The sequence below is a fragment of the Pan troglodytes genome, chromosome 6 (genome assembly GCF_028858775.2).
Source record: "Pan troglodytes isolate AG18354 chromosome 6, NHGRI_mPanTro3-v2.0_pri, whole genome shotgun sequence".
NCBI lineage: Eukaryota > Metazoa > Chordata > Mammalia > Primates > Hominidae > Pan > Pan troglodytes.
In genome coordinates, this window is record NC_072404.2 from 81444991 (window position 1) to 81470486 (window position 25496).

A 25496-nucleotide genomic window follows, 5' to 3' on the forward strand; every position below is an offset into this window, starting at 1 on the left:
TCACCCATCGCGTCCCCAGATTACTCTGCCAAAGGTGGAAGCACCAATCACTTTAACCCAGAACATTTCAAAACCAGACAGCCATGAAGGAGGAACCTCTGTGGTCCGGGCGCGTGGGCCCTGGGGTTGGAAGTGCCTCAGACGCACTTTACATTGTTCCCGAATTCAGCCTTCGCAGTCCCCATCACCCCCTCTCCAGTGGGATAAATGGCCACCTCATTAGCTCTGCACACATGACCCTGCCGACCTGACTCCTGGTGACTATGCCTGCCTTATCTCTTTTCTCTCCTCCCTCACATTTTCCGCTGCAACAAAGCCAAACACAGCACCGTGGGGGCTTTCACGCTTCTGTGCCCTAGGACACGCTGTTCCTGCAGCCTGGAAGGCCTCTGTCCTCCATCCGCGCGCCCTCACTCTCTTGCTACGAACTCCCATTCATCCTTCAAAACCCAGCCTGAGTGTCCCCTCCCCCGGGTCACCGCCTTTGACCTGTCAATCCCCTCCCTCCGGGTCCCCAGCAAGCTTTTCGGTTTGGCTTCTCTGCACTCTCATGACCGATTGCCCTACATCTTGGCGCTCCCAGACTCGGGCCTTCTCCAGCACCGGAGTCGTCTGGTTTGCTCGCTTTACACTCCAAGCACCTAGTACCGAGCCTGACTGGGTGCCAGAGGGCGCGCCTAGGCTCAGGCTGGCTCCACCCGCCCCGTGCCTCCCCTCGGCCTTCCCCTTAGTCCTGAGGGTGCCCGCGCTCCTGCATTTCCCGTGCACCGGGCTGCCGGTAGCTCCGGCCGCCCGTAGCTCCGGCCGCCCAGCCCCCGCGGCAGCAACAGCAGCAACAGCAGCAACAGCAGCAGCAGCACTGGGGGAGCCCCCCAGGCGGACTACAAGTCCCGGCAGGCCGCGCGCGGGCCGCGCATGCGCAGCGGGGACCGGCGTTTGAGTGGCAAGTTGTTTGTTACAGCGAACACCAGCTGCTCCCCGCGCCGGGCGCCGCGCGCCGCTGCTCCGCCGCTCGGCCCCTCGGCTGCTGCTCCGCCGGCGCTGCCTCCCTCGCCCCGCGGCTCCCCCTTGCAACTTGGCGGGCCTCCTCCCTTTTGTCCGGCCCGGCCCGGCCGCCGCCGCCCCCCGCGCCCGGCGCCGAGCTCCCGGGTCTCCGGGCCGGCTGTCGGTGCCGGCAGGGCGCGGAGGGGGCGGGGGCCGCGGCTCGTCCCCCTGCGGATGAGCCGCCGCGGACGGGGCGCGGGCGGACGATGGAACTCCACATCCTGGAGCACCGGCTGCAAGTTGCCAGCGTCGCCAAGGAGAGTATCCCGCTGTTCACCTACGGCCTGATCAAACTTGCCTTCCTGTCCTCCAAGACCAGGTAAGCGCGCGGGGACGCGGCGCCGGCCGGGGACAGACAAAGGGGGCGCACCCCGGGCCGCTGTCCTCGCCGCCGCGCCTCGGAAAACAACTTCGGGCCCCGGGAGCGCCCCCGCCCCGCCCCCGCCGCCGCTTCGCTCGCGTCTGACAAAGCCGGAGCCGCAGGGTCCTGGCTCCCGGACCCCTTGCAACCCTCCACCCCCCGGTGCGCCACCCCCCACCTCTGTCGTCCCCCCCATCTCCCACCCCCTCCCCCATCGCAGCCCCCTCCCCGAAATCCGGGGGGCTGGGGCGGCTGCAGTGACGGATCCATGAATGGATGAAGGAACGAACGAATGAATGAATGAAAAACAGGTGTGGGGACGAGGCCGTGGAAAAAACAAACGCCCCCATCCCCCCATCCCTCGGTTGGGCCGGCCCCGTCGCCACGGCGGGGGGAGGGATTCCGCTGAGCGCGGTTACCCAGAGCAGAAAATCATAAAATCATTAGTGGGTGTTTATCTCAAGGTGCCTACGAGGCTTGCTGCGGACGGCCTGGAATTGGGGGGGGGGAAACGGGGGGTGGGCGAGGGCCAGGGAGGGGCTGCAGAGGACGTGATTCTTTCTCCTTGGGGTCCTGGAAAGGGGGTGGGGGGGTGTTTTGCCCAACCGTAGAAGGGGAGGAGCAGGCATGTTTATGCATCTGCCTTGAGGCTGGGCTTGGATGCTGCAGGGGGAAAAATAGTTGAAGGCCTTGGAAGGTAAAAGAGGGAATCACACACACACACACACACACACACACACACACACACAGAGAAAGACACTCTCTCTCTCACTTGGATTTTCCCTATGCCAGGTAAGGGTTTGACATTGTGAGCCCCGGTGGGTGCTGCATTAGGGTTTTGTTGTTGTTGTTTAAGGAGCCTGAGCCGAGGGGAGTATGAGTGCCAGCTAGCTGCTGTAACTTAAGTCTCATTTGCCCACCATTGTGACTGTTAAAAAGGAATGATAAAGTTGTTACTGGTTGGTTTTTCGCGGTTTGGGGCGGTGGTGGCTCTCCCTCACTGCAAAATGAATGAATACTTTTCGGGTCAAGGTTAGCGTGAAAATGACAGCCCCCTTAGGCTGCCCCCTTTGGCACTGAGCTCTAGGGACACAGGGAAATAATTCCAGCCTGTTATCTGCCTGTGAAAAGTTCTTGCTTGGAAATCTCACTTTGATGTGTGTGTCTGAGCCGGGTGCTCAGTCCGGCTATTGTTTGCGAGATGGAGCCAGACCTGCCGGTGGCATCTTGTTTACTTTCTTCTCCGGCTGCTCAGTAGGGGATGGAGATTTGAAATAGTCGCCAAGCCTCTGCCACGGAGCCTGTGCTCCCCGTTGATTGCAAAGGGTAATGATTAAACAGGTCATTTGAAAACAAAAGCCAACAGCTCGGATTCTGAACCGCGCCCCCACCCCTCACACAAAGCCCCCTCTGGCTGTTGACACCTTCAGATCCTGCTTCTGCCTGCCCTCTGCCCCCCACTCCCTAGCCGGGCTTGACGTTCCAAAGCTTGGAGGTAACAGAACAGCCTTGTTTTTCCTAGCCTTGGCCCTCAGCCCTGGGCAGCCCCCTGGCTGATTTCTCGGCCACCATTCAAATGGGAATGATGACTCAGGCTGCGGCTGTGCACAGGGCCTGGGTGCTGGAAGGGGGGGGCATTTGGGGGCTTCTTAGAAAGGCAGCAAAGGGCAGGGTCCCTCAGCCCCTTTCCCTTGGTGGAGAGACTGGCCTTCTTCCAGCCCCCAACTCAGGATCCCCTTTGGGTACTCATGGATAGGCGTGTCTCTGGGGTCAAGCCCCCCTGCTGGCCTCTGGGAACACAAGAAGACCTGTCCCTCAGTGGGTCCCCCTTCCTCCCTCCTGCAGAAAGCAGCCTGTCCTGTCCCAGGCCCAGGTGACCCAGCTGACTAGTCCAGTTTCAAGATGACTCAGAGGCCAAAGGCCATCGCTGTGTTTCCATGGTCCGGCCTCAGAAGGTGCGGAACATTCGTCAAATGCCTGAGGACCTGCCACCCCTTGCACTCTGAGCCCAGATCATGGCACAGCCCCCTGCCTGCCTGGCTGAGGCGAAGTCTCTCTCCTCTGGCTCACACTTTGTCCGTCTGTAAAATAGAGATAGCACTATTTGGCCCCCTCATGGACACAGAACTGCTGTGTGGATGGTGTGGGACGACTGTGGGAAATGGCTTTTTAGCAAGTGTTAATGGGTTGCAGCCTGCCGACATAGCATTTAAACTGTTTTCAATAATCAGCCATCCAGGTAGAACCCCTTAGATTGTTCTTGCAATACCTGCCCCCAGGTGGTGACCCATAGCTCTGTCACCTCCCTCTCCAAAACCTAAGTTTAGCCCAGACTAGCACAGCATGCCCTGAGGGTCCCTGTGCCACCTGTTTACTTTTTTTTTTTTTTTTTTTTTTTTGAGACTGAGTTTTGCTCTTGTCCGGGCTGAAGTGCAATGGCACCATCTCGGCTCACTGCAGCCTCCACCTCCTGGGTTCAAGTGATTCTCCTGCCTCAGCCTCCCGAGTAGCTGGGATTACAGGCATGCGCCACCACACCTGGCTAATTTGGTGTGGAGACGGGGCTTCTCCATGTTGGTCAGGCTGGTCTTGAACTCCCGACCTCAGGTGATCCACTGGCCTCGACCTCCCAAAGTGCTGGGATTACAGGCGTGAGCCACTGCGCCCGGCCCGTTTACAGTTTTGTCAGTCACTCTATAGCATCAAATCATTGACATGGCATTCGAGGCCCTTTGGGATCTAGATCCTGAATCCTCATCTTTATTTTTTTTATTTTTTATTTTTCTCTTTTAGAGACAGAGTCTTACTCTGTCGTACAGGCTGGAGTACAGTGGCGCCATCATAGATCAATACAGCCTCCAACTCCTGGGCTCAAGCAATCCTCCCACCTCGACCTCCCAAAGTCCTGGGATTACTGCTCCTGGCCTTGAATCCTCATCTTTAGCCCTCCCCCAGCAAATACACAATTTCCCTTATTGTTCCCTACATACCTCTGTGCCTTTGTATCTACCTCTCTTCCATTTGCCTGGAATATTCTCCCCCACCCACCCCTAGTAAATTCCTATTCAATCCTCAAGAGCTAATGATAGCGCTAATGATAGTACGCTGAAACCTTCCTGAACCTTTCCCTCCACTCCTTAGCAGGCTTAAGTCACTTCTCTCTCGTGGAGTGGAGTTGTGGAAAGGGAATGGCATTAGGAAACATTCACTCTGTGTGGGGGTGTGGCTGGGTCCAAGGGATGCAGAGATACCTTGCCCCTTCCTCTGCCAAGCCCTAGAGCCTGGTGTAAGAGAAAGAAAGAGGCCATCATTCTACAGCAGGGTGGAGTCAGGGAAGGGCTGGTCTAGCAGGGTACCTAGAACGCCGGGTGCCTACCTGTAGGAGGTGGCACTAGATCTTAGAGCTTTTTTTTGTTTGTTTTTAAGAGATGGGGTCTCTGTTGCCCAGGCTGGAGTACAGTGGCACCATCATAGCTCACTGCAGCCTCGAACTCCTAGGCTCAAGCAATCCTCTCACCTCGGCCTCCCAAGCACCTGGGACTGTGGGTGCGCACCACCACACTCAGCTAATTTTTAAATTTCTTGTAGCGATGGGGGTCTCACTGTGTTGCCCGGGCTGGCCTTGAACTCCTGGCCTCACATGATCCTCTCACCTCAGCCTCTCAGAGGTGCGTGCGGACATAACATTTAAACTGTTACAGGCATGAGCTTACAGGCATGAGCCATTGGCCCTTAGGGCTTTTGAAGTAGGAAAGCCAGTGGCTCACATTTGGAGTTAACTAGTTGGAAGAGAGGATCTAGACCCCAGGACCCCCAGATACGTTCTGTGTATTAGGTATTAAACCTGCTTTGCAAACCAGGAAGCTGGGGTTCAAAGATTAAGTGACTTGCTCAAGGTCAGGCAAGAAGTGATAGATCCGGGATTTAAATGTGCCAATCTGCACCTTTCTGGCACAAGCTCCGAGATTTTGCTATTGCAGGTTGCAAGAGATGCCCCCATTGAATGGTTATGTCCAGCCCTTCTGTCTACAGCACAGTGTTCTGAAAGGCTTAGGAGCACAGAACTGAAATGCTGGCCTTTCTGTATTCCTGCCTATTTGGCTTTGGTGGGCCTTTTCTTTTTTTCTCTTTCTTTTTTTTTTTTTTTGGAGATAGGGGCTTCTTCTGTCACCCAGGCTGGAGTGCAGTGGCGTGATCACGGCTCACTGCAGCCTATACCTCCCGGGCTTGAGTGATCTGCTACCAGAGCTGTTTTCTTCTCCCAGGGATACTTGGTCCTTATCACTCCCATCTAGACGGTTACTTCCTTTTTTTTTTTTTTTTGAAACAGAGTCTTGCTCTGTCACCCAGGCTGGAGTGCAGTGGTGTGTTCTCAGCTCACTGCAACCTCCACCCCAAGAAGCTGGGATCACAGGCGTGCGCCACCACGCCCGGTAAATTTTTGTATGTTTAGTAAAGACTGGGTTTCGCCATGTTTGCCAGGCTGGTGTCGAACTCCTGACCTCAAGTGATCCACCCACCTCGGCCTCCCAAAATGCTGGGATTACAGGCGAGAGCCACCGCGACCTGCTTAGACATTCTACTTCGTTAGAGCCTTAGAGCCTATCTCAGATACTTCCTTCCGGGCACCTTGCGTATTTCTCAACTTTTGCCGATAACAACATGTTATTGGCTTGTCTTTTTCTCTTACCTAGATTATCAACCTTCAAGTTTTTTGTGCATGATTTGATCCACCCCTTCCCACCACATCACCACAGTACCTACCAGTGGTGATGAGAGCTACCGTTGACTTTGCCATATTTTGCAGAGCGGTGAAGACACTAGCTTTGGAGAAGTACAATGGCAAGGTCGCACAGCTGGAAAGAAACAGAATTGGGATTTGAACCAGGTCCTGTCTCCGCTGCTTGTAGCACCCTGCTTTGTAGGCACTTAGTAAACGTCTGTTTGATGGATTTCTGACCATCAGAGTGACCCAGATTTCAACCCAAGTATTTGCCAGAGTCTCATAGGAGTGCCCTGGGGCTGGAAGATATGTCGTTGTAGAAGGCAGGATCACACCTGGTAGAAGCAGAGCCCAGCGACCCTGTCCCGGGTCTGCTGAACCAGGCCTCTGCCCAGGACCTTTGGAGGAGCATCTGGGTGTGGCTGGACTAGGCGAGGAATGTGCTTATTTATTCTCAGCATAAAGCCAGAAGGCAAGACCCTGGGTAGGTCTGTCCGATGAGCTTCCCTTGTCCTCTGTGGTAACCCTGAGGCTCTGTGACCTAGCTGAGGGCCCTCTGTGGCCCACCTCACCTTGTCTCTCCAGCCTCACCTCGAAGCTTCCAGCCACACCCTAGCGTGCCTCCAGCCTTCAGGCCTTTGTTCTTTCTGCCCAGAGTATTACTTCTTGCCTTACCCCTTTCTTCCCCGTGCATCCTTCTAGATTCCATTTCAGCTTCCCTGAGGGCACGTTGGGCTCACTCTTCTTCTGGTAGGACGGGCTTAACTCAAAACGATAAGACCAGGCCCAGTGGCTCCTGCCTATAATCCCAGCATTTTGGGAGGCTGAGGTGGGAGGATCCCTTGAAGCTAGGAGGTTGAGACCAGCCTGGGCAACAAAGCAAGACCCCATCTCCACAAAAAAAAAATTTTTTAAATAACTTTTTAAAAAATAGCCAGGCATGGCGGTGCACACCTGTCTCAGGAGGTTTGGGTGGGAGGATCACTTGAGCCCGGGAATTTGAGGCTGCAGTGAGCTATGATGGCGCCACTGCACTCCAGCCTGAGCGACAGAGACCCTGTCTCTGAAAAATAATAAAAAAAGAAGAAGAAATGTAACCAGGGGCTATAAACAAGGATGCTTTGTGGTTTTTGTTTGTTTGTTTGAGATGGAGTCTCACTTGGTCGCCCAGGCTGGAGTATAGTGGTGCAGTCTCGGCTCACTGCAACCTCCGCCTCCCTGGTTCAAGCAATTCTCCTGCCTCAGCCTCTGGAGTAGCTAGGATTACAGGCACCCGCCACCATGCCCGGCTAATTTTGTATTTTTAGTAGAGACGGGGTTTAGCTGTGTTACTCAGGCTGGTCTCGAACTCCTGACCTCAGGTAATCCTCCCTCCTTGGCTTCCGAGAGTGCTGAGATAACAGGCGTGAACCACTGCGCCCAGCCAGCAAGGATGCTTTGAGCTACAAACAACAGAAAGCCAGGACATAACCAATAAGAAGTTTGAACTTTGTGTGATCAGAGTTTATGGGTTGGGCTGCCCCAGGCTTGGGTAACTTAAAGGCTTGATGAGGTCATCAATTTATGCTTGGCTACCCATGGCACAGAAGCATAGCCCCACTGTGATGGCTGGGGTGGCTCTGGGCATCCTGGGCAGTCAGGAGGAAACTCCATGAAGGAAGGAGCTAACCTTTCTGGGGGTACCCCTATCCCAGCACAGACTTCCTCATCTCATTGGTCAGAACTGGGTCACATGAACATGCCTCAGCCTATCACAGGCACAGGGAATGAGACCATCATGGACCAATCAGGATTCACCACTCAAGGTGGGGCCTGCCATCCGGATGGATGCTCTCTGCCACAGGGAGGTGGGGGACCCAGAAGTTGTGGGCAATGGCCATGTGCACAGTAGGACTGAGGCACTCAGTCCCGTAGCCGACCTACCTGGGACAGGCCTGGAGGCTGACTTAGGTGTGAGGGGCAGAGAGATTACTGTGCACAGACCGCTGTGGGACCCCAGATCTAGGTGGGATCCCGGTGTGCCCCATCTGCCTGGCTTACCCCAACCCCTCTGGAACCTGAACCTACTCCCAGAGTCCCCTCTGTTTTTTTATTAATATTATTATGGAGACATCTCTTTATTTATTTATTTTGGAGACAAGCTCTATTGCCCAGGCTGGAGTGCAGTGGCACCATCATAGCTCACTGCAGCCTCAAATTCCTGGGCTCAAGGTATCCTCCTGCCTCAGCCGCCCGAATAGCTGGGAATACAGGCATGCAGCACCACACCTGGTTAATTTATTTTACTCTGTTTTTAGTAGAGACAAGGTCTCACTGTATTGTCCAGGCTGGTCTTGAACTCCTGGCCTCAAGCAATCCTCTCACCTCAGCCTCCCAAAGTGCTAGGATTACAGGTGTGAGCTACCATGCCTGGCTAATTTTTGTATTTTTAGTAGAGATGGGGTTTCAACATGTTGGCCAGGCTGGTCTCGAACTCCTGGCCTCAGATGCTCCACCTGCCTTGGCCTCCCCAAAGTGCTGAGATTACAGGTGTGAGCCACCATGCTCAGCCAAGCAGCACCCTCCTTTTTGCCCATGAAATGCTGTTATCTTTAAATTCCATTCTAGAAAGTCCATTGGATTGGCAAAAACTACACAGGCAAGTATGCAGTAAGCATGGGCCCATGGAAACTTCCTGCTGCCTTCCTGGGCCGGATCTGCTGAATGCAGGTCTCTGGTTTGTTTTGGCCTGCACTGGGTCATTCGTGTTCCTACCTGCAGGAAATCTTGCAAACGAGCCATGGTGAACACTAAAGTCTTTTGTTTTTTTTTTGTTTGTTTGTTTGTTTTTGAGACAGAGTCTTGCTCTGTCGCCCAGCCTGGAGTGCAATGGTGCAATCTCGGCTCACTGCAACCTTCGCCTCCCAGGTTCAAGCAATTCTCCTGCCTCAGCCTTCCGAGTAGCTGGGATTACAGGCGCATGCCACCACACCCAGCTAATTTTTGTATTTTTAGTAGAGACGGGGTTTCACCATGTTGGTCAGGCTGGTCTCGAACTCCTGACCTTGTGATCTGCCCGTCTGGGCCTCCCAAAGTGCTGGGAGGCGTGAGCCACCATGCCCGGCCAGTGAACACTAACGTCTTACGAGGTATTTATGAGAGAAAAGCTTAAAATTGCAAAAAGTCCATGCAGAGCCCTCATTCCTCGCAACACATTGGGCTGAGGCCACTGTCTAATTGCAGTTTAGGGAAAGACAGGCTAGCCCAAGGGAGTTAGAGCCCTGGGACACCTGGGCTGGAATCCCAGCACTGCTCATCCTGGCTGTGTGACCTTGGGCAAGTTGCTTGACCTCTCTGTGCTATGTTTCTTACCTGTAAAACAGAGATGATGATCATGCCTGTAACCTAAGTGGTTGTGAGGGCTTGATGAGATAAACCACGTCAAGCACTCTCAAGAGTATCTGGTCCTGGTCCACTAGAAGCTCCAGTAAGCTTTTTTTTTTTTTGAGACAGAGTCTTGCTCTGTTGCCCTGGCTGGAGTGCAGTGGCATGATCTCAGCTCACTGCAACCTCTGTCTCCCAGGTTCAAGCGATTCTCCTGCTTTAGTCTCCCAAGTAGCTGGGATTACAGGTCTCTACCACCATGCCTGGCTAATTTTTGTATTTTTAATAAAGACACCTGGAACTCCCAAAGTGCTGGATTACACCTGGAACTCCCAAAGTGCTGAGCCACTGTACCCAGCCATTAAGCATTAACTGGGAAGGCCCTGGGGCCACTGGCCAGCACCAGTTTGTGAGGGCAGAGCCAGAAAAGCCCAGGCTTAGAAGACTTTACACACACACATAATCGCATCCTGATTCTGGAAAGTGGAGATGCTGTCACTGCTCTCGCAGAATTAAGCCAAGGACCTCACCTGTCATTTAGGTGTCAGGCCTCTGGCAGGGGCAGCCAAAATGCTCTAGGACCACAGAGCTGCAAGCCAGTAAGGCTTCCTAGAGGAGGCAGCACCATCTGAGCCAAGAATGGGGTGATGGCTGGCATGAGAAAATGTCAGGAGGTGCTGGGGTTAAAGCAAGATGAGCAAGCAGGGAACAGGAGTAGGTGGCTACAGATGGATCGGGGAGGGGTATAGGTGAAGAGGGTACGGGGTGAGCCCCAGAGCCTTGTGTGTGCCCACTCAGGACAGCCATAGTCTGCTGCTGCCCAGAGAAAGGGGCTGGCTCAACCCTAGCTCCGAAATCTTTTTCCTATGCCTTTTTCCTTTTTCCTCATCTCTTTCCTGAACAATCCAGATATCTTCCTGCCTCCTGCCTCCTGCTTCTAGGGCGGCTCAAATGCTCATTGCTACCCCATCCCTCTGGGCTGGAGGAGCAAACGCCTGGAGGCTGAAAGAGTAAGGTGTCTGCAGGGAACAAGCCACTGTCCTGTGGGGGGTGCAAATTGATATACTCTGTTCACTCAGAAACCCCGCAGTGTATACCTGCTGTAGGCAGGGCCCGATAGGAAGCGCGAAAGGAGTTTCTGTCCCATGGGAGGAAAAGACATGAGTCCTGTATGTTCTCCAGCAAAGGTAGAGGGTGAGAGGACCAGAGGCCCACAGAGGGGGCATGGCTGGGAGTGCAGGGGCAGGGGGGAGTCTGGGAGGATGGAGGGACACAACTGGAGTGGGTGCTGGGTGGACTTCATGCGTTCTTTCAGAAGCCCTGGCCACATCTCTGCCTTGTTGGTTTTGTTTGTTTTTTGAGACAGGGTCTCACTCTGTCACCCAAGCGGGAATGCAATGGCGTGATCTCAGCTCACTGCAACCTCTGCTTCCTGGGTTCAAGTGACTCTTGTGCCTCAGCCTCCTGAGTAGCTGGGATTACAGGCATGCACCACCATGCCTGGCTAATTTTGTGTATTTTAATAGAGACGGGGTTTCGCCTTGTTGGCCAGGGTGGTCTCGAACTCCTGACCCCAGGTGATCCACCCACCTTGGCCTTCCAAAGTGCTGGGATTACAGGCGTGAGCCACCACTCCTGGCCTGAATCTTTCTTGATCAGATGTCTTCTGTCTACCCACTCTGGCTCTGTCTACTCCCTTCCCAACACATGCCCTATTTTAGGTAACCATGGTAGTTTTGTTTTGTTTTGTTTTGCTTTTGTTTTTGGAGATGGAGTTACACTCTTGCCCAGGCTGGAGTGCAATGGCACGATCTCGGCTCACTGCAACCTCTGCCTCCTGGGTTGAAGTGATGCCCCTGCCTCAGCCTCCTGAGTAGCTGGGGTTACAGGTACCACCACCATGCCCAGCTAATTTTTTGTATTTTTAATTTAGATGGGTTTTCCCAGGTTGGACAGGCTGGTCTTGAACTCCTGACCTCAAGTGATCTGCCCGCCTTGGCCTCCCAACGTGCTGGGATTACAGGCATGAGCACTGCGCCTGGCCAACCGTGGTAGTTTTTAGATTTTTTGTACAGAGGGGGTCTCACTCTGTTGTCCACGCCGGTCTCAAACTCCTGACCTTAAGTGATCCTCCCGTCTTGGTTTCCCAGAGTGCTGGGATTACAGGCATGAGCCACTGCTCCCAGCTGCTGGTGGTTTTAAAAGCTAGGATTGGCTGGGCGCAGTGGCTCACGCCTGTAATCCCAGCACTTTGGGAGACCGAGGCGGGCGATCACAAGGTCAGGAGATCGAGACCATCCTGGCTAACACGGTGAAACCCCGTCTCTACTAAAAATAGAAAAATTAGCCAGGCGTGGTGGCGGGCGCCTGTATTCCCAGCTACTCAGGAGGCTGAGGCAGGAGAATGGCGTGAAGCCGAGATCACGCCACTGCATTCCAGCCTGGGTGACAGAGCCAGACTCCATGTCAAAAAAAAAAAAAAAAGCTAGGATCCCTCCACCCCCCCTCCTTTAAATGTCTGTCTTGGCTACTTTCTTCTAAGTCACTAGGAGATGGTAAAAGCAATACCATGAGACTTCCGAGGCTAGGGCACGAAAGGATGGCTTCTGCGTGGTGCTCCCTCTCTCCCAGATCCCTTGCTCTGTAGGAAACCAACCCCCAAGGCCTGAGGACACCCAAGCAGCCCCATGGAGAGGCCCATATGGAGAGGAACTGAGGCATCCCACCCTCAACCGGCAGAGCGGGGCTTTGAAAACAGATCCTTCCGCCCCAGGCAAGCCTTCCAATGGATTGCAGCCCCAGCCAATGCCTTGAACTGCCAAGTTCAGCCACACCTAAATTCCTAACCCATAGGAACTGTGAGAGATAATAAAAGTTTGTTGTTGTTTCAAGCCACTAAGATCTAGGGTAATTTGTTATGTAGCAACAGATAAGGAATGAAATGACCCTGCCATTTATCACTGAGATGGGAACAAACTTTTTTTAGAATAGCAGGAAGTACTTTAAATAATTACTAGATTGGCCAAGCACAGTGGCTTACGCCTGTAATCCCAGCACGCCTGTAATCCCAGCACTTCAGGCTGATCGCTTGAGCTCAGGAATTGGAGAGCAGTGGAGGCAACATGGTGGGACCTCGACTCTGCAAAAAATACAAAAAAATTAGCTAGGCATGATGGCGCCTGCCTGTGATCCCAACTACTCAGGAGGCTGAGGTGGGAGGATTGCTTGAGCCTAGGAGGTAGAGGCTGCAGTGAGCCGAGATTGCACCACTGTACTCCAGCCTGGACAACATAATGAGACCCTGTCTCCTCCTCCTCCTCCTCCTCCTCATCACCATCATCACAATAATAACAACAACAACCTGCAGACAATAGGGCAAACCTGACCATGTGATCACCCTACCTTTAGTCCAGCCAGAGAACTCTTGTGAGTCCTTAAACCTAACACAGACACTTCTTGAGGTCGGCTTCAGCATCCTCTCCTCCAGGAAGCCACCCTGGTGCCTGGTGAGTGGATTCCTGGGATCACCCATGCCTCAGTGTGCAGGATGAGAGGGCTGGTCCTGATCCCCTTCTGTCCTCACCCCCAGGTCCATGTCCAGGGCTTAGGACTGGTCGTCCCTTGGTGTTGACTCATCTCCCAGGGATCAAAAAAGTCAGTTGTAGCTGGGCGCAGTGGCTCACGCCTGTAATCCCAGCACCTGTGGGAGGGCCAAGCGGGTGCATCGCCTGAGGTCAGTAGTTCGAGACCAGCCCGGCCAACAAGGTGAAGCCCCGACTCTACCAAAAATACAAAAATTAGCCGATGTGGTGGTGGGCGCCTGTAATCCCAGCTACTGGGGAGGCTGAGGCAGGAGAATCGCTTGAACCTGGAAGGCAGAGGTTGCAGTGAGCCGAAATCATGCCACTACACTCCAGCCTGGGCAACAAGAGTGAAACTCCATCTCAAAAAAAAAAAAAAAACCTTGTAAAAGGTTTAATTGGTCTCTTCTGAGCCTGCACACGGCTGGAAAGGTTTTCTCTTACAACAGATCTGCAGTATGAGAAACCAGCCCAGTTGCATCCGCTCTAGGCCAGTGGGATTCTGGGTGTCCAAGGTCCCTGTGGGCCATCCACGGTGCTAAATTGAAACTTTTTGAAAAACATTTTCTTTTTGAGATGGAGTCTGGCTCTGTCACCCAGGCTGGAGTGGAGTGGTGCGATCTTGGCTCACTGCAAACTCTGCCTCCCAGGTTCACGCCATTCTCCTGCCTCAGCCTCCCGAGTAGCTGGGACTACAGGCACCTGCCACCACGCCTGGCTAATTTTTTTTTGTATTTTTAGTAGAGACAGAGTTTCACTGTGTGAGCCAGGATGGTCTTGATCTCCTGACCTTGTGATCTACCCGCCTCAGCTTCCCGAAGTGCTAGGATTACAGGCATGAGCCACCGCACCTGGCCTGAAAAAAATTCTTGAGACAGGGTCTCACTGTGTCACCCAAGCTGGAGTGCAGTGTTGCAATCTCAGCTCACTCCAGCCTCGATTTCTCAGGCTCCAGCAATCCTCCCTGCCTCAGCCCCACTGAGTAGCTGGGACTGCAAGCACTCGCCACTACACCCAGATAATTTTTGGTTTTTTTGTAGAGATGGGGTCTCGCTATGTTGCCCAGGCTGGTCTCGAACTCCCGGGCCCAAGTAATCCTCCTGCCTCAGCCTTCCAAAGTGCTGGGATTACAGGTGTGAGCTACAGCGCCTGGCCTAAATGGAAAACTGGTGTCTAGGTGCCATATACTCAGGCTTGCCCTCACCATAACACATTGAACATACTCCAACCTCTGAGCTAGATCTCTGCTTAAAAACCTGAGGTTTTGCTTGCACACCCCAATTTTTTTTTTTTTTTTTTTTTTTTTGGAGACAGGGTCTTGCTGTCACCCAGGCTGGAGTGCAATGGTGCGATCTTGGCTCATTGCAACTTCCATCTCCTGGGTTCAAGCGATTCTGGTCCCTCAGCCTCCCGAGTAGCTGGGATTACAGGTGCACGCCACCACGCCTGGCTAATTTTTCCATTTTTAGTAGAGACGGGGTTTCATCATGTTGCCCAGGCTGGTCTTGAACTCCTGACCTCAAGTGATCCACCAGCCTCGGCCTCCCAGAGTGCTGGGATAACAGGCATGAGCCACCGCGCCTGGCCATGCACCCACATTTACAGCAACCTTATTCACTAAGGCCTAAAGATGGAAGTGACCCAGGTGTCTACTGATGGATGAACAGATCAACAAAGTGGGATGTATTCACACAAAGGAATATTATTCAGGGGGGAAAAGGAAGGAAATTCTGACACATGCTACAACATGAATGAACCTTGAAGACGTCATGCTGAGTGAAATAAACTAGTCACAAAAGAACAAATACTGCATGAGATCCCACTTGTATGAAATACCTGGTGTAGCCGGAGTCATAGAGACAGAAAGAATGGTGGTTGCCAAGAGCTGGGGAGTTGGTGTTTAGTGGGTATGGAGTTCCTGTTGGGTAAGATGAAGAGTTCTAGAGATGGATGGTGGCAATTGCTGTCCGTATTGCAAATGTGCTTAACACGATTGAATTGCACACTTAAAGATAGTTAAGATGGTAGGTTTTGTTGTGTGTATTTTACCACAATTAATAAAATTTGAGGCCAGGTGTGGTGGCTCATGCCTGTAATCCCAGCACTTTGGGAGGCTGAGGTGAGTAGATTGGTTGAGCTCACAAGTCGGAGACCAGCCTGGGCAACATGGTGAAACCTCATCTCTACAAAATATACAAAATGTAGCTGGGCATAGTGGCGTGCACCTGTGGTCTTAGCTACTCAGGAGGCTGAGGTGGAAGGATCGCTTGACCCCGGGAGGTAGAGGCTGCAGTGAGCCGAGATTGTGCCACCGTACTCCAGCCAGGCAGTAGAGCCAGACCTTGTCTCAAAAAAATAAAAATTAAAATTAATGTTTAAGATTTTATTTTATTTTAGATTCAAGAGGTACATGTGGATGTTTGTTACATGGATATATGGCATACTGGTAGGGACTGGGCCTCTAGTACGCCCATTACCCAAATAGTGAACATTGTACCCGATAGGTAATTTTTTTAACCTTCCTCCCCTTCCCAACCTCCCCTCTATTGGATTCCCCAGTGTCTGATGTTCCCATTTTTTTTTTTTTTTTTTTGAGACAGAGTCTTACTCTATTGCCCAGGCTGGAGTGCAGTGCAATCTCGGCTCAGTACAGCCTCTGCCACCTGGGTTCAAGTGATCCTCCTGCCTCAGCCTCCCGAGTAGCTGGGACTACAGGCATGTGCCACCATACCCAGCTAATTTTTGTATTTTTTAGTAGAGATGGGGTTTCACCATGTAGGCCAGGCTGGTCTCAAACTCCTGACCTCAGGTGATTCGCCTGCCTCGGCCTCCCAAAGGGCTGAGATCATACGCGTGAGCCACTGCTCCCGGCCATGGCAGATCCTTCTTGAACACCCACTATGCATGAGGCCTCCGCTGGGAGTTCCCATCATTCACCCTCATAGCAGCTCTACAGGAAGGAGCTGTCTGCCCCCAAGTCACACAGTGGACAACAGCAGTTTGGGGTTCAGCCTTGGCCCCCCCATTCCGAACTCCTCGCCGCCTATGCCCTCCACTCCTTTCCACTGTTAACCCAAGATGGAAAAGCTTATGCCAAGGGTCATTTCTCAGGATATGCACATAACAGGAAAATGTGTTTTTATCCAAATTCCCACAACCCACCAGCCATGTGATCTTGGGCAACTTAGAACCTCCAAGGAGGGTCTGGCTCTGTTATCTATGCTAGAGTGCAGTGGCATGAGCATAGCTCACTGCAGCCTCAACCTTCCAGGCATAAGCAATCCTCCTGCCTCAGCCTTCCAAGTAGCTGGGACTACAGGTGTGCACCGTCATGCCCAGCTAATTTTTAAAAAAGATTTTTAGTAGCAACAGGGTCTTACTGTGTTGCCCAGGCCAGTCTCAAACTCTTGAGCTCAGACAATTCTCCTGCCTTGACCTTCCAAAGTGGTAGAATTATAGGCGTGAGCCACCACACCGTGGCCTGGTTTCATCTTTAAAATAGGGATAAGGTGAGGCATGGTGGCTCACACTTGTAATCCCATCACTTTGGCAGGTCGAAGCGGGAGGATTGCCTGAGCTCAGGAGTTTGAGATCAGCCTGGACAGCATAGTGAGACCCCATCTCTACCAAAAAATAACTGGAGATAATACTATCAACATCTTGGGTGGTTGTGAGAATTAAATGGGGAATTTTATGTTAGGGACTTAGTGAGGTGTTGATTACATAGTGAACCTATTATTCACAGAAATTCAATGGATGTTTTGAGGTGCCCTCTACTTGATGCAAGCCTCGGCGAGGTGGCAGTGGTGGCCTCTGTCCCCATGGCACGGATGGTCTGTTCTGCTTTGGAAGCACTGGAAGGGCACATCTGACAATTGCAGGATGGCTGGTTGTTATTGGAGGAAGGGAAGCTGTTTATTTGTTTCAGATTGGCTGAGCTGTGGGGATGCAGGAGGCTGGCAGGAGGGGAGGGGTCTATAGTAAGGAGACTGGAGAAACTCTGGGGGCCAGGCAGGCAGCCCCCTGGTAAGAGCTGCTTCTTGGAACACAAAGAGCTGTTGCATCCTCCAGCCGGCCTTGAGGAAGGTGTGACTTCTCTGCTCCCAGCAATGTCTTGGGCACCCTTCTCTGCCCTGCACACCAGCTCTGCCTGCAGGGTGCCTGGACACTCTGGGTGTCTACTGTGTCCCCATATGGTGCTTGCAAGTCTTCCTCCCAGACTGCCCCCTGCTTCTGTGTCCGCTCCCTGGTGCACAGCACCACATCCAGCCCCCCTCCCACCCAGCCCACCCAGGTCCTGCCCATGTGACCCCCAGTCTTTCTCCAGTCGCACCTCCTCTGCACGCTGACCGCCATGTCTTGTCCTCTTTTTCTTTTTTTTTTTTGAGACAGAGTCTTGCTCTGTCATCCCGGCTGCTGGAGTGCAATGGCGCAATCTTGGTTCACTGCAACCTCCGCCTCCCGTGTTCAAGTGATTCTCCTGCCTCAGTCCTCCCTGGGACTACAGGTGTACACCACCATGCCTGGCTAATTTTTATATTTTCAGTAGAGTCAGGGTTTCACCATGTTGGCCAGGCTGGTCTCGAACTCCTAACCTCAGGCGATCCACCCGCCTCGGCCTCCCAAAGTGCTGGGATTACAGGCGTGAGCCACCGTGCCCAGGCTGTCTGCTTCTATTCTAGCTCCCACACTCCTGATCCCCTGACCCTGAGGCCTCAGGACGAAGGTCTCATCCCCTCCAGGCAGGCCCTCCTTGGCAGGGCAGCTTCAATTTGTATAGGAATCAAATCCATCCTGTTGGGGTTTTACCATGTTCCCCAGGCTGGTCTTGAACTCCTGGGCTCAGACAATTCTCCTACCTTGGCCTCCTAAAGTGCTGGGATTACAAGTATGAGGTACCATGCTGGGCCTATTTTTTTTTTAATAATTTTTTTTTTAATGTGGGAGAGTTCAAATGTGAAATCAAGGCCCGGTGCGGTGGCTCACGCCTATAATCCCAGCACTTTGGGAGGTGGAGGCAAGAGGATCGCTTGAGGCCAGGAATTCAAGACCATTTGGGGCAACATAGCCAGACCCCGTCTCTACAAGAAATTTTAAAAATTAGCCAGACGTGGTAGTGCACACCTGTAGCCCCAGCTACTCTGGAGGCTGAGACAGGAGGATCACTGGAGCCCAGGAGTTGGAGGCTGCAGTGAGCTATGCTCACACCATTGCACTCCAGCCTGGTTGACAAAGTGAGACCCAGTCTCAAGAAAAAAAAAAAAAGTGGGAAGAAGCGTACCCCACCACACTTCTTCTTTGGGGTTAGAATTTTGGGCCTGCACTGGAATGTGGAACGCTGATAGGGGATGGGGACAGGTGGAGGTGTCAGGGGCGCCCTCAGACTCTACCCTCCTTCATTGCCTTAGAGGTGAGGCTGGGGAATGACCCTGGGGTAAGGGGTTGCCCGTGCCCACTCCCCTGCATGCAGGAGCTGGATCTCTGCTTCACTCTTCCCCTTTCCTGATGGGAACTTGCTCCTGCATTTGGCCCCTGGGCCTCTGGGTAACCTGCCCCAGCCACCCAGGGCTTGGCCCCAGGCGAGTGCATCTGTAAGGGCAGATCCCGCGGTGAATTTCCTGGGTGACTCCTTTGCACACACCCAGGCTGGACTCCCTCCACCCCCTCCCAACTGAGCAATGCTTTGGGGCTGTTTCGTCCACTAGAGCAGCACAGTCAAGAATGAGGGGGTGTATGGGCTGGGCGTGGTGGCTCACGCCTGTAATCCCAGCACTTTGGGAGGCTGAGGCAGGCGGATCACAAAGTCAGGAGTTCAAGACCAGCCTGGCTAATATGGTAAAACCCTGTCTCTACTAAAAATACAAAAATTAGCCGGGTGTGGTGGTGCACGCCTGTAGTCCCAGCTACTTGGGAGGCTGAGGCAGGAGAATTGCTTGAACCCGGGAAGCGGAGGTTGCAGTGAGCAGAGATCACACCACTGCACTCCAGCCTGGGCAACAGAGTGAGACTCTGTCTCAAAAAAAAAAAAAAAAAAAAAAGAATAAGGGGGTGACACCTCAGAGAACAAGCTGCAGGCCTGGTGTCACCTGCAGATGACAAGGCTACCGTATCCATTCCTCAAGCCAGGCCTCTGAGGAGCCCTGGTGGGTAGGGTGCTGGAGGGAGAACTCGAGCTTGCAGGCAGTAAAACGCATTTTTTTTTTTTTTTTTTTTTTTGGTGGCGGGGACAGAGTCTCACCCTGTCACCCAGGCTGGAGTGCAGTGGCGCAATCTCAGCTCACTGCAAACTCTTGCCTCCTGGGTTTGAGCGATTCTCCTGCCTCAGCCTCCCGAGTAGCTGGGATTACAGGTGTGCACCACCACACTCAGCTAATTTTGGCATTTTTAGTAGAGACAGGGTTTCGCCATGTTGGCCAGGCTGGTCTCAAACTCCTGACCTTGGGTGATCAACCTGCCTCAGCCTCCCAAAGTGCTGGGATTACAAGCGTGAGCCACTATGCCTGGCCACATTTCTTTCTTCTTCTTTTTTTTTAATCTGTGCTTTTCTCCACCCTCTTTGGACTTTGTTCTAGTCTACAATTTCCCTCCTGCAGCTTCTCTCTGATGACGTCCCCACCCAGCCCCTCAGTCCAAATTAGCCTGGTTTAACTGGCTAATTTGTCAGTTTCTGTAGAAAAATGAAGAAGGTGATAGCACCCACGTTATAGGGCTGTTCACGGGAGGTTTAAGTGAGATCTTACAGAGAAAGTGCTTAGCAGGTGCCCCAGGTCCAGAGTGTGGGGTTGGCTGTGAGTTGTGTGCATCTTCTGTCCTGACCCCCTCTGCAAGCTTGGTTTCTGAGTGCTTGAGTGAGGCACACTTGACCTCCTTATGTGATTCCCATGGCACCATGGTGTGGGGAATGTCTCCCAACAAGACACCTTATCAAGCGCTCTCTCTCCACTCTGCTGTTCCTACCACATATTCCCAGGCAGGTCACCCTACCTTTCTTGTTTTCTTTTGAAGACAGGGTCTCGCTCGGTCACCCAGGCCAGAGTTCAGTGGCAAAATCATAGCTCACTGCAGCTCCTGGACTCAAGGGATCCTCCTGCCTCAGCCTCCTGAATAGCTGGGGCTACAGGTGTGTGCCACCACACCTGGCTAATTTTTACAATATTTTGTAGAGACAGGGTTTCACTTTGTTGCCCAGGCTGGCCTCAAACTCCTGGCCTCAAACGATCCTCCTGCCTCGGCCTCCAAAAGTGCTGTGATTTCAGACGTGAGCCACCTCACCTGGCCTGACCCGGCCTTTCTGAGCCTTCAGCCCTCATCTTTGTCTGGGGGCATTCTAAAAACCAAGGAATAGAATACCAGGGTCAGACTCAGACTTTGCGTTCAGTAGGCCATCAATACTTGGGTTTTCGCTCAGTTTCTGGGGCATTGAGACTGATAGAAGCAACTGACCCCCTTAGCTAAGGCAGGCAGGCAGGTATTGTCACCAAGAGACCCTGGAGATCAGGAGAGGTTATTTGGGGTTGGGGATCTCCAAGGAGGGGCAGGGAAGTTAGTACCATCGTCGGGCTGGAAATGGGAAGCGTTTGGCTCGTTGGAAGTGGTGAGGCTGGGGTGTGGGACCCTCGCCATGTGACCTACATGGGGTGATCTCAGTAGAAATTGGGACCTGCCAACCATGGTTGCCTGGGAGAGTTGAAATGCTGGGTGATACAGAACAACAGGCCAGCTGCCATCTCCCCACCTTTGGGAGGGCACCCTCTGATGGTGGATCCCTGGAGGAAGGGCCCCAGGGACCCAGGAGCCAACACCTCCCTTCCTGCTCCTCTCACTGCTGTCGATGAAGATGACAGTGAGGCTCCCCTTGACTCAGGTTCCTATGGGCCAGGCCCACCGCCATGCCCTTTGGATGCATTATCAACTCAGGTGGGTATGTGACCTCCCCCATGTCTCAGATAAGGAAACCGAGGCCCCAGAGGGTGAGGAACCTGCCCAAAGCCATCTGTATGACTTAGTCAAAGAAGCTAGCTTTGGACTCAGAAGTCTGATTTAAGAGCCACTCAGGCACAGTGGCTCACACCTGTAATCCCAGCCCTTTGGGAGGCCGAGGCAGTCAGATCACCTGAGGTCAGGAGTTCAAGACCAGCCTGGCCAATGGGGTTAGTAGAAACCCCATCTCTACTAAAAATACAAAAATTAGCTGGGTGTGATGGTGCACACCTGTAATCCCAGCTACTCAGGAGGCTGAGACATAAGAATCATTTGAACCCAAGAGGTGGAGATTGCAGTGAGCTGAGATTGAGCCACAGCACTCCATCCTGGGTGACAGAGTGAGACCCTGTCTCAAAAAAAAAGAACCACTCTAGACTGTGCCACTCCTCTCTCTATGCAGGGTGGGCCAGTGAGGCTCTGAAAGATGGGAGGTCTAGCCCCTTCTCAGGGCAGGTCTGGTTCTGGTCCTCGGGGCTCCCACAGAAGTAAAAGTTGAGCCCCTTTCAAGAGTCACTGTCAGGGGGTTGGGGACAATGGCTCACACTCAGCATTTTGGGAGGCTGAAGTGATGGAGTTGCTTGGGCTTAGAAGCTCAAGACCAGCCTGGGCAACATAGTGAGACCCCCATCTCTACAAAAAAATATACAAGTAGCTGGGCATGGTGATTCCTGCCTGTAGTGCCAACTATTCTGGAGGCTTAGGTGGGAGGATCACTTGAGCCTGGGAGGTTGAGGCTGCAGTAATCATGCCAGTAATCATGCACTCCAGCCTAGGGGCCAAAGATTGAGAAACAGCCTGGCTCAAAAAAAAAAAAAAAAAAAAAAGAATCATTGTCAGGGGATCTCAGTTCTGCCCTGATCCTCTCATCCCAGCTCTGCCCTCGCTAACTGTGGTGAGCATGTTCCATTACCCCCCAGGCCTCAGTGTCCCGTCTGCAGAGGGGCATGGCAGAACCTTCCTTAGGGTGGCCTGAGGGTTAGATGGCATCACGGACAGACCAAGCCCAGCACCGCATCTACCAGAGGTGGTTGCTCCAGATGGATACCTGGATAGCTCTTTTTTCCTTAAATCATTTTAGCCAATTTCAGCTTTCCATTTACTCCTTCAGCAGATGCTCACTGAGACACGGATTCCACCTTTATTTATTTGGATTTTTTTGAGACAGAGTCTCACTCTGTTGCCCAGGCTGGAGGGCAGTGGCGTTATCTCGGCTCACTGCAACCTCCACCTTCCCGGTTCAAGCGATTCTCCTGCCTTAGCCTCCCAAGTAGCTGCAACTACAGGCACGCACCACCAAACCCAGCTAATTTTTTTGTATTTTTAGTAGAGATGGGGTTTCGCCACGTTGGCCAGGCTGGTCTTGAACTCCTGACCTCAAGTGATAAGCCCTCCTTGGCCTTCCAAAGTGCTGGGATGACAGGCGTAAGCTGCCACACCCAGCTGGATACTGTCTTTAAAACATGCCTGTGGGGGTGGATCACAAGGTCAGGAGTTCAAGACCAGCCTGGCCAAGATGGTGAAACCCTGTCTCTACTAAAAATACAAAAAAAGAATTAGCCAGGTGTGGTGGCGGGTGCCTGTAATCCCAGCTACTCGGGAGGCTGAGGCAGAGAATTACTTGAAGCCGGGAGGTGGAGGTTATGGTGAGCCGAGATCGTGCCGCTGCACTCCAGCCTGGGCAACAGAGGGAGACTCTGTCTCAAAAAAAAAAAGAAAAAAGAAAAAAAAGAAAAGAAAAAAAAGAACATGGCTGCAGGTCTCAGTGTTGCAGAAGGTTCCCATATCTAGAGCCCCAAGAGCCATGCACTGAGCTCAGATACTGCCTGTGGTGCTTCTGATCACCTGCCCCTTACGCCCCCTTCCGAAAATGTGGGTCTGGGAGAAGGTGGTGATTTTAAGACAGCACAGCTCCTACCTATACTGCAGGCCCTGCCCTGCACACCACGTGTGTCTGGAATATCCCATGAAAAACAAATGGTTTGGCCAGGTGCAGTGGCTCACGCCTGTCATCCCAGCACTTTGGGAGGCCAAGGAGGGAGGATCACTTGAGGTCGGGAGTTGGAAACCAGCCTGAACAATGTAGTAAGACCCCCATCTCGATAAAATTTTTTAAATTTTTAAAAATTAGCCAGGTATGGTGGCACACACCTGTAGTCCCAGCTACTCTGGAGGGCAAGGTGGGAGAATCTCTTGAGCCCAGGAGTTTGAGGCTGGCAGTGCACTCCAGCGTGGGCGACAGAGCGAGACCTTGACTTTAAATAACAACAAAAAAATTCAACCATTAGGATCTTCCTCTGTGTTTATGCTACCAAGGAGTGTTTGTTCTCTAAAGCCAGCACCGGCCGGGCGCAGTGGCTCACACCTGTAATCTCAGCACTTCGGGAGGCCAAGGTGGGCAGATCACTTGAGGTCAGGAGTTCAAGACCAGCCTGGCCAACATGGTGAAACCCCATCTCTACTAAAAATACAAAAATTATCCGGGCCTGGTGGCGGGAGCCTGTAATCTCAGCTACTCGGGAGGCTGAGGCAGGAGAATTGCTTAACCTGGGAAGTGGAGGTTGCAGTGAGCCAAGATCATGCCTCCAGCCTGGGCAACAGAGTGAGACTCTGTCTCAAAAAGAAAAAAAAAAAAAAAGAGATGCCAGGATCCCTAAATCCTCCCATAGAAGAAGGAAGGTTCTTAAGTCGCTCAAACACACACATCTGTTGGGAGGGCAGATTCTCCTGCAGTCTGGGCCTTTCTCCCGCAGAGGGCAGGGACAGGTGGCCCAAGGGAGACCAATTCAGGCAATCTGTGTGATCCAGGAAGGCCATGCCTCTGGTCTCCCGAGGGCTTGTTCATCACCCCCATGGGGAGTCAGGCCCCTCTCACAGTGGCTAGGAAAGACAGAGACTGAGCAGTGAGAAGGTTCTGTCTGGTTTTCTTTTTTTCTTTTAATTTAATTATTTTTTTTCGAGACAGAGTCTTGCTCTGTCACCTAGGCTGGAGTGCAGTGGCGTGATATCGGCTCACTGCAACCTCCACCTCCCAGGTTCAGGCAATTTTCCCACCTCAGCCTCCTGAGTAGCTGGGATTATAGACACGCACCACACGGCTGGCCAATTTTTGTATTTTTAGTAGAGACAGGGTTTCACCATGTTGGCTAGGCTGGTCTTGATCTCTTGACCTCAAGTGATACACCCGCTTTGGCCTCCCAAAGTGCTGGGATTATAGGCGTGAGTCACTGCGCCTGGCCTTTTTTTTTTTTTAATAATATTTTACAAAAATTGATATTAAACTGTTCTCACTCTTGGCCTCTGGCTTTCACTGCTCATTGCTCATCTGTGTCCAGAGATGGCCGATGGTCACGGGCCACTTCTTTTTTTTTTCTTTTTTGAGACGGAGTCTGGTTCTGTCACCCAGGCTGGAGTTCAGTGGTGCCATCTCGGATCACTGCAATCTCTGCCTCCCGGGTTCAAGCAATTCTCCTGCCTCACCCTCCCAAGTAGCTGAGATTACAAGTGCCCGCCACCACACCCGACTTATTTATTTATTTATTTTTTTGAGACTGAGTCTCACTCTGTCGCCCAGGCTGGAGTGCAGTGGCGCGATCTTGGCTCACTGCAAGCTCCGCCTCCCGGGTTCACGCCATTCTACTGCCTCAGCCTCCCGGGTAGCTGGGACTACAGGTGCCTGCCACTGCGCCCAGCTAATTTTTTATGTTTTTAGTAGAGACAGGGTTTCACCGTGTTAGCCAGGATGGTCTTGATTTCCTGACCTCTTGTTCTGCCCACTTCGGCCTCCCAGACTGCTGGGATTACAGGCGTGAGCCACCGCACCCGGCCCAGGCTCCTTTTTTTTGGTGGACCTCAGGCGTGCAGAATTTGATGACTCAGAATTTTTGGTTTGTGACGTACTTATTGATCCTGCTTTTACTTTATGTTTGTTTATCATTTGAATAACACTGCCCCCCACAGCGACCATGACAGTGATGGTAACTGTTGTCTGCCTACATTTATCTTTCCCTTGATTTTTGCAAAGGCTTTCATCCCATTTATATGTATGGAAAAGATACCTGGCAGCCTGCGATCTTCTGAGGCATGCTTTTTTTTTTTTTTTCATTCCACATTGCATTTCAAAATGCAGAAGATATTCTGTGTTTCTATTACTGTAGAATATTAGGGCATTCAGCCATAACACTGGAGGGAATTTTTCTTTTTTTTTTTTTGAGACGGAGTCTTGCTCTGTCACCCAGGCTGGAGTGCAGTGGCGCCATCTCGGCTCACTGCAAGCTCCGCCTCCCAGGTTCATGCCATTCTCCTGCCTCAGCCTCCTGAGTAGCTGGGACTACAGGCGCCCGCCACCATGCCCGGCTAATTTTTTTGTTTTTACTATAGACGGGGTTTCACCGTGTTAGCCAGGATGGTCTCGATCTCCTGACCTCGTGATTCGCCCATCTTG

The 25496-nt window shown here is 52.5% G+C and overlaps 1 protein-coding gene across 1 annotated transcript in view; it reads left to right on the forward strand.

Moving 5' to 3' along the window:
- Nucleotides 1–969: 969 nt before the first annotated feature.
- Nucleotides 970–25496, forward strand: part of CASTOR2 (cytosolic arginine sensor for mTORC1 subunit 2) — a 66773-nt gene continuing 42246 nt past the window's right edge. Inside the window, exon 1 of the mRNA XM_519151.7 lies at nucleotides 970–1363. Coding sequence (XP_519151.3) covers nucleotides 1251–1363 — 113 coding nt within the window. The 5' untranslated portion in view covers nucleotides 970–1250. The remainder of the gene's footprint in view (nucleotides 1364–25496) is intronic.